The sequence below is a fragment of the Geospiza fortis genome, unplaced genomic scaffold, assembly GCF_000277835.1.
Source record: "Geospiza fortis unplaced genomic scaffold, GeoFor_1.0 scaffold488, whole genome shotgun sequence".
NCBI lineage: Eukaryota > Metazoa > Chordata > Aves > Passeriformes > Thraupidae > Geospiza > Geospiza fortis.
The window spans coordinates 3168250-3177140 of record NW_005054365.1 but is presented as its reverse complement, the minus strand read 5'-3'; the positions used below and the strand labels follow the sequence as shown (position 1 = coordinate 3177140).

Genomic DNA, 8891 nt, shown 5'->3' with positions numbered 1-8891 from the left:
AAGGTGTCCAAGGTCAGGTTGGACAGGGCTTGGAGCAACCTGGGATAGTGGAAGGTGTCCCTGCCTGTGACAATGGATGGCACTGGATGAGCTTCAAGGTCCCTTCCCGCCCAAACCATTCTGAGATCCCGTGATGAGATCAGAGTTCCAGCTTCTTTACAAAAACTACGTGACTAAGATAGAATATCCTCCTAACATTTCATCTACATCATTCATCTTTTAGGTTAAAACCATTTGTCTTGTCCTGTCACTATCTGTCCTTATAAAAAATTGCTCTCCATCTCTTTCTCCTGGAGCCCCTGGAGGCCCTGGCAGGGGCTCTGAGGTGTCCCTGGAGCCTTCTCTTGTGCAGCTGAGCAGCCCCAGCTGTGCCAGGCTGGCTCCAGAGCAGAGGGGCTCCATCTTTCCACACCATCCATCCAAACAAACAGGGCAATGAAGGAAAAAAAGGGATGATTCATCCCATGCCAAGGCTTTTCCTCTATCATTAAGACTGCTGTTTAAGATGCCTTAGCACGGTCTCTCTTTGTAAGTGGTGCTAAAAATCTGGTTCATTGGAGTGTCACCAGCTAGGGTGCCAGTGTCTTTCCAGAAGTAAGTTGAACACAACAGCAGCAAGGTAGAAGAAAATAGATTTGTGCACTGCAGGTTTGATGTGCCACTTTGGCAATTTTGTTAACCATGATAAAGTCCTCACCACTGCTGGTTGGGCTATTTCTGGGAGTGCTCTGAGATCCATGTGCCTGGTTGCTTTACAGTGTCACCTCTTGTGTGTCTGCAGCACACAGCCAGGGCCCAAGGCTCCTGATCACTTATTTGAAGCAGGACATACAGGAGACAAATGACACAAATAGGAATTTAAGCATTCCTTGGACTGTCACCTGAAAATCTTGAAAAGCTTTTTGAAAATCTTAACGCTTTTTGGCATCAATCAAACTTTTTACATGTTGTTTAAATCCTGCTGTTACAAATTGTTATAAAGTCATTCTCTTAAGGAAGAAACTTTTGATTATTTTGTTTGTTAACAAATTCTGTTTTCAGTGAACACTCTGTTAGTGAAACAGTGTGGGTAGTTTTTTATCTCAACAGTGGATGGCTGCCATGGTTAATCTTGCAAGTTACGTCATAGAATCATTGAGGTTGGAAAAGCCCTCTAAGATCATTGAGTTCAAACATTAACTCAGCAGGACTGTGCTCACTATTAAACTATATTTCCAAGTGCTACATGCACACCCCAAAGATGCTGGTGCAGTTCTCTCCATGCTGGACCTCTAGAATTTCTCATTTTAAATGAATAAGAAAACACGGCCAGCACACAGCTGTGGGTCGTTGCAGTCATCTAAAGAATGTGGGTTTGAATTGCTGGCCTGGAATTCTAATTTTTCATGTCTCATCAGCAATGCATTGAGCTGTCCTGAGCATGCTGTTCAGGTGGACCCTCAAAAATCCATCACTCCTAATGTTATCTACATTCTTTTTATATAGGCTTAATCAAAACTGTGTATATATAGTGGCAGTGTATATTACTGCTCTCCTTAAAAATCTCATTCTCCTTGTCTGCATTTCCAAGACACCCCCATAGGCTGTTCAAAGCACATGTTGAGTGTCAGAGAGTCCAGGCTGACTGCAGTGAGTTACACTCAGACTTTAATCTGAAATTGATTATTAAATTGCTACGGTACGATTGCAGTAAATGGCAACATCGATCAGCCTGAAGAGAGGCTGAATAATAAAATCAATGCATGGCTTATTGCCTGAAAATATGAATGCTACCTGAGCCATTTTATGCTGCCCTTCCAGCTGAGAGATAATGGGATAGTAAGACCTGAGTATCTCAGATGCAGCTCTTGGAATTTCTGATGTATTTTTGCCTACTGTTTTGAGGCTGAAGATGTTTTTTAAGCTGCCCAAGAGCCCAAGAATGGTCCCAGGCTACTGCCACTAATGTTTGCATAGCCAGTAGCTACATCTGTGACCTGAAGGTGAAAAAGAAGGTTGTGTTTAATTCAATTCAAGTTAGAATCTTGAATCACTTTCCCCTTCTTCCCTCCCAGAAGGGCTACCATGGGCTGCATCCCTGGTGAGAAGCATGCCGCCCCTGGGGTGAAGAGTGGCAGCTATGTGAGACTTTCCTTTGGCTGGAAGTGTTGCCATGGTGTAATCCTGAGGTTGAACCATTCATTCTGCTGATGCAGTGCTTGCTGAGCAGAATGTGCTCCTGTCTACACTGACCACAAGCCAGGAAGTTTTGGAAGGAAGTGGGGAAGATTACACTGAGGATAAGCAGAGTAGAATGTCAGGGCTTTTTTAAACAAAATAAATACTAATGAAAATATACATGAAGGCTTGTTTGGGGGGGTGGTAGAGGGGGAAGACAGGGACAACTTCAGAACTGGGAGCCAAGTGGGGAAGGGATAGAGAGTGTCAATGAAAAGGAGGCACTCACAAGGCTGGTGAGAAAAGAAAGGTTAGGTGAGTACAAAAGAGAAAAGTATGCTAAAGAGAGAGGATAAGGATGCAGTGGAAAGGGGTTGGCATGGCAGTAGGCTGAGAGATTGGAAGTGAGAGGTGGGGGGTGAGTATGGGTCTAAGGTACCTAAGAGTGAAAAAACCAAAGTGATGCAGAAGATTAAACAGGCTGGTCAAAACAGACTTGGAGAAGAGAGGTTGTAGAGAGGTGGTGGAAAGTGGCTTAGACGCACAGAACGGCTGTGGGAGAGTTCTCTACCACAAACTGCATGTCTGGCACAGGAAATTAAACTTGCTGATGTACCTTTGAGATTCTGGGCTTTGAACTCAACAGGAGTTAGATGCAGAGGAGCCTTTAACAGCCCTACCTTTAGCTGCCTCCTTGAACAGAGATAGTGCAGAATCCTTTAGGTTGGAAAAGCTTCCAAGATCTTGGAGTTCAGCTGCTCTCCCAGCAGTGTCAAGGCCACCACCAACCTGTGTCCCCAGGTGCCACATCCACATATTTCTACAACTTTTCTACAAGTGTACATGTTTTCTGACTCCAAGAGTACAAATAACATGGGAGTATTGAAGTTACATACCTAACCCTGAAAACCAAGTGTCCAAGAAATGCCCCCTCAAAGGAGACTGATCCAGCCAGAATTCTTGTACCCTTAAGGCAAGGAAACAGGACACTGAGCTCAAGAAATAGGATAGGGAATCCCTTCATTATTAATGGGCAAAGAGACTCCTTAGCCATTCCTGTGCTTGTTCTGATCATGTCACACAGAGGAGTTTATTCTTAGTCTTAGCCACAGCCTTATAAATAATAAAATGGGTCATGTTTTATCTTACTCTAGTGATCATTGTAATGCGGCTTTTGCCTGAGACTCTGCCAAGCTCAGACACAGGCAACATTTAGAAGTGGATAAAGTGAAGAGCACAATACAAAACTAGACTCAGCTCTTTCCAAAATACACGCTTACCAAGAGTGAGCCTGGTGGGTTTGCAGTGTGCACTGCTTTGGGAGGGAAAAAATGAGAAAAATGGGAACTTGAGGTTGCAGCATGTCTGTCTCTGCTCGCTGGTGACTGGCGACAGGACCCAGGAAACGGCTGGAGCTGTGTCAGGGAGGGTTAGTTTGGATATCAGGGAAAGGCTCTCCCCCAGAGGGTGCTGGCACTGCCCAGGCGCCCCAGGGATGGGCACAGCCCCGAGGCTGCCAGAGCTCCAGGAGCCTTTGGACAGCGCTGCCAGGGATGCACAGGGTGGGATTGTTGGGGTCTGTGCAGGGCAGGAGCTGGGCTGGGTGATCTTGGTGGGTCCCTTCCAGCTCAGGATATTCTGTGATCCTATGTTACCATAAGCTGTGTTTATGCTTTCAGCCTTTTCAGAGGATTCTCCTGCTAAGGAGCCAAGTACAATTAATGGCAAAATGTTTATAAGGGAAAATGCAATAAATATGTTTGTACATGCACAAGCAAGAAGGCTTTTGCAGGGCTGCTAAAAATGAGTTTTCCTTGAGACCTTTGTGTTTTGTAAAGGATTCACGTGTTTAGTCTGTTAACAGGCAAATGGATTGTGACCAATGGTAAAAGGCTCGAATACAATATGCTAATGTAGCATTTAATTCAAAGAAGAAATTATAAATGTTCTCTTTATCCTATAAATATTTTCCTTGGGTTCTAATGGTTTAGTTCCTTCCATTATTTTTTTCACCAAACCTCTTTCTTCAGTGTTTATGTGGGCTGTGTGTTTGTAAGCAGACATGCAAACCTTCCCTCACTGGTCTCTGGCTTCTTGTTGCAGAAATTCCCCGAGCTGAAGTTTAAGTACGTGGAGGAGGAGCAGCCTGAGGAGTTCTTCATCCCCTACGTGTGGTCCCTGGTGTACAACTCTGCCGTGGCCCTGTACTGGAACCCCCGTGACATCCAGCTCTTCACCATGGACTCGGGCTGAGGGGCACCCCGGCCAGGCCAGCCCCGCTCCATCCTACAGGAATTGAACCTCTGCACCCCTTCCAACCTGACCCCCTCCAACTGCGCCCGTGACCCCAGAACCAGTGTCCAGCCCAGCCTCACGCTGGGACAGACTGGTGTGGGGCACTGATGGCTTGTAGGCAACCTTGTGTTTATAGTCCGTAACCTAGAGCTTGTTTGATGAAAATGAGGCCTTACACATGGGGTATGATGTTACTACCAACCACAAACCTGATCGTCCTTTTAACTTAACAGGCTAAATGAGATTGCAGGCTTTGATTTGGAAGGAGTGTTTGTATTTTTGGCTCTTTGGAGCAGGCAGCTTCCTTGGGTCAAGCTTTTTATGGTCTCTTGGACACTGCCGTGGGGTGCTCGTTACCTAATCCTTGTTTCCACTCACAGCCCTTCGTTTCTGTGGCACTGTCAAGGCTGCAGCCCTTAAATTGCTGTCTACGCTGTCATCCGAGGGAACTAAGCAAGCAGCATCTTAATCAGGTTAGCTCCCAGGCAGATTCAAAACACTTGATTTAGATGTTTGTGGGAGGATTTTCAATAGCAAGTCTTCTGTTGTTGTTGTTGTTTGACTGACAAATACTCTCCAGAGGGCAAGAAACACCTGCTTTCGGAGTCAAGTCCCTTACAGACTTGTTTTTCTGTGCTCCTGTGCAAAATTGTTCCTGGAAATTGAACGTGTAAGGGAAGAGGGGAAAAAAAGTCCAAAGAAAATAATTACAAGATTGTAAAATAGACCAGTGTCCTGTAAATCTGTGCGTAATGGTGACAGTGTGTTTTGGGGATCCTTGACAAAGCTCTGTGTTGAAAACCTCCTCTTGGCTTTTAAAGTTTTATGGCAGAAGTATAAATTTACCTGAATGTAGAATACTACTCTCTTTTTTGGTTGTTTTCAAGTGCCCTTTCCTGATATACCTGTTTCAGCAGTGGGAAAAGCAAAAGAAGTGGTGTGATTTTGAAAGAAATCTCATTTTTCAAAGTGGGGATCGTATTTTGGGGATGCCTGTTGCACACACGTGCACCCACTCTCCTCGTCCCACGTGCTGCTGTGTGGGGGACTGTCAGCAGTGCATTGCATGCCAAAACTTCAATTTCAAGGAATTAGTTCTTGAAGATGCGTGGCAACCCTCTGTATTCACTGCTTGCTACAGCATGTTCTGTTTGTTGACCTGAGGAATTGGGTGCGTTTGCTTTCAGAAAGTCCTTTGAATGGCTTTAAATAGAATTTCTTGCACCGTTTCATCCCTCTGAAGGATGTGCTAAGATTGTACTTTCCTTTTATCTGCTTATTTAGAGACAGAAGTCCATTTGAGTCCTACACAAATGGAAATGCTGGCTTGTAAAAAAAAAAAAAAGAAAACTTTCCAAATTTATTTAAATATAGCTGCAAAGGGATATATAGAGCCCATGAGCATTTAGGGCTTTGAAATGGCAGAAGCTTTTGAGAAAAGACGATGGTAAGACTGGAGATGCAGTGTTTTCTTAGACAAATAGGAGAAATTAATGAACCATGACTGAGCTGCACATAAGTTGATCTGTATTTTGGATTTATTCTGTTTTGTTTTGGTCTTTAAGCAAACGTCAAAAGGGGATAACTATTCTTGGTTAGTGTAGTGATTTGTAATTTTGTCTTTATTAAAAGACTAAGAGTGTTTGTGAGTCAACAGGGCTGCCCAGATTTGGAAAGGTCAGTCTGAAGATGCACTTTTAAACCGTGGATTCTAAAGCTGCTGGGCTGGCTCAATGTTCATCTGTTTTAAACACTCCGGGGTGAGCAGCACCAGAGAGGCTCTGCCAGGGCAGACGCTGCTCAGCCAGGTGTCAGACTGCAGAAAACCTGATTTGTCTGTGAAAGGGCTTTTTGCAAGAGAGGAGCACATGAAGCAGCAGTCTGATAGAAAAGGTCCAACAGTGAACCATCATCGGCGTCGCCGCACAGAAAATTCTCTCTCACTGTCCTCCCATTGTGGTGACACTGAGGTGCAGAGGTTTGTTCTGATGGCGTAATTTCCTTGTGTGTTTCATGAAATACCCTGCTCCTGGATGCCAGCTGGTTTGGAACAGCTGGAGTTACCACCTAAAGCCAAAACAGCAGAGCCAGACCAAGATTTAGGCAGAAATTCATGCTGGCCCCGTTGGCTCTCCCAAGAGCTGGAGTGTGATGTGGGCCTGGCAGTGTCCTGACATCTGCAGTCTGGTATGGTCACAAATACTCTGTTTTTCCTTCACCTTAGGGATCCTTTTACTTTGTGTGAAAGATTTATTATGCGTAATTACAAAAATAAAAAAAGATGAAACAGTAAATACAGGGTGGTGTGTTTTGTCACAGGTCTTGGTGTGATCATCAGGCCCAACCTGATCGAGGTTTTATAATGTCCTTCACGATGTGCAATGAAGAAGAGTGTAAATTTATTTGTTGTGTAAAGTAAATCAGTGTTCAAGTCAGTGTCTGGTAAAGGAAGGAACATGTCGTGCTGCAGTGTCACATGGAATGTCACCTCTTGCCAGCTCAGCTTTAATGGTCACAGTGGGACGCTGGGAATGCACAGTCATGGGGGAAAGCAGAGAGGGGACAGGGTTGTCCACACAAGACCAGACCTGATGTGTTCTGCACCCTCAGATTCCCTTTTCTGTCCATTTCAGCTGATGGTGTCTCTGGTTTTGGGGTGTGGGGTGGGTGTTGCACCTTCTCCTGACTACACTCATGTTTGCGGTGCCCTAACTGTGGCCTTCCAGTACCTGCATGTAGGAGAGCTGGAGAGGGCCTTGGAAGGACAGAAAAAGAGGGAATAGCTTCTCACTGCCAGAGGGCAGGGACAGATTTTGGGATACTGGGAAGGAATTGCTGACTGGGAGAGTGGGCAGACCCTGGCCCTGGGTGCCCAGAGCAGCTGTGGCTGTCCCTGGATCCCTGGCAGTGCCCAAGGCCAGGCTGGATGGGGCTTGGAGCAGCCTGGGACAGTGGGAGGTGTCCCTGCTATGGCAGGGGGTGGAACAAGGTGGGTTTTAAGCTCCCTTCCAACCCAGACCAGTCTGAGATTCTATTACAATACTCTTGCTCTGAGTGCTGATCACTGCTGTCACCACCTGCCTGAGCTCCCCAAGCAGCTCTGGAGAAGGAAATCCATCACTTCAGGGCTGGGCAGGAGAAGGCAGGTCTGCTCTCAGAGGACCATCCCTTTCAGAGGACCAAACAGGCAGAAAACTCAGCTGCTGTGTAAGTTGTTGGTGAAGAGGGAGTTGTGGAGCCTCATGCACGTGTCCCTGGTGAGGCAGAAATCCTCCTGCTCAGGCAATGGAGTGAAACTCTGCTCTTGCTGTGAAAGAGAGGTGGGGGTGAGGGGGGCAGCTGGAAGAGATAAATGCATTGGGCATCATTCACTTTGGCAAAAGCAGTCCAAAAACCTGCCAGATTTCTTGGTGTTTCTTGACCCTAATAGCCTAAAACCAAAGAGTATTGGCAAGTCACAGGGGGAAAAAAACCCAAGCTGTTTTGTACGTGCCACTAGATTGTTGATCTACCAGTTAAACAGGAAAGGAAGAAGCAAACAACTCCCCTCCCTTCTTTGGAAACTAAAGATTTTGTACAACCTTTTCTACTGGTTTTATCATTGCATATGTTGTCTAATTCAGCCAAGTAAAGGTCAAATCTCATATTAAGTCAGCCCCAGGCTCTCTTGTAATTGACTGGGCTTGGTCTGCAAGAACTCCACCTTCTGTGCTGGAAGAGCAAGAGTTTTCTAATGCATTTCACTTCCTAGAATCACCTGACCACTGCAAATCCTTCCCTATTTCTACCCATTCCCCCTTTGGCCACCTTACCTAAAAATTTGTACCAATGGTACTGGCATTATGGTAAAATTCAGCATCCCAGCTGCTTTTGTGCTGGATTCATTGTTAATTTTAGGATTCGAGGGAGTTGTTATTACCATATTTATTGTCTTTTATTGCTAACAGCTAGCAGTGTTGAAGGTGACAGCTGCACACCTGAGAGCAAGACACAACAGCCCCTGGGTTCTGAAGCCTCAGCTCTGGACAGGTCCTGGCAGCAGCCGTGGTGGCTGTGAGCTCTGGGTGTGGTGCAGGAGTCCTTGGAGACTGAGCCCCGGATGCCACAAGGTTGGTGGTGGAGGTTGGGCTGGATGGGGCTGGGAATTGCTCTGGGCTTGGCCAGAAGGCTGAGTTTTTAACTTTTAGGAGTTACTCGTTGATGGTGCCTTGGCACAGGCCAGTCATGACCCCCAGATGCGTGTGACAGGTTCAGGGAAGGGATCACAAGGCTGGGAGGTTCCCTGTTCTTTTCACTTTCAGGGAAGGAGCCAGTTGGCAGGACATCCCCGGGCTGCTGTGACATCACCAGGGAGTGCTCCAGGCCATCCTCGTGCATGAGACATCAGCACACGTCACCAGCAGCTGATAACAGCTCTGCCAGCTGAAGATAATGGTATT

At 46.0% G+C, this 8891-nt stretch overlaps 1 protein-coding gene across 6 annotated transcripts in view; it reads left to right on the top strand.

Moving 5' to 3' along the window:
- The window catches only part of DYM (dymeclin), a 198948-nt gene extending 192202 nt beyond the window's left edge, over positions 1 to 6746 (top strand). For 5 of the 6 annotated variants that reach the window (XM_005424193.3, XM_031059634.1, XM_031059633.1 and 2 more), the window contains one exon: positions 4261 to 6746. In XM_005424193.3, coding sequence (XP_005424250.1) covers positions 4261 to 4410 — 150 coding nt within the window. In that variant the 3' untranslated portion in view covers positions 4411 to 6746. The remainder of the gene's footprint in view (positions 1 to 4260) is intronic. The other variant, XM_031059632.1, reaches the window with a different exon arrangement.
- Positions 6747 to 8891: the final 2145 nt, after the last annotated feature.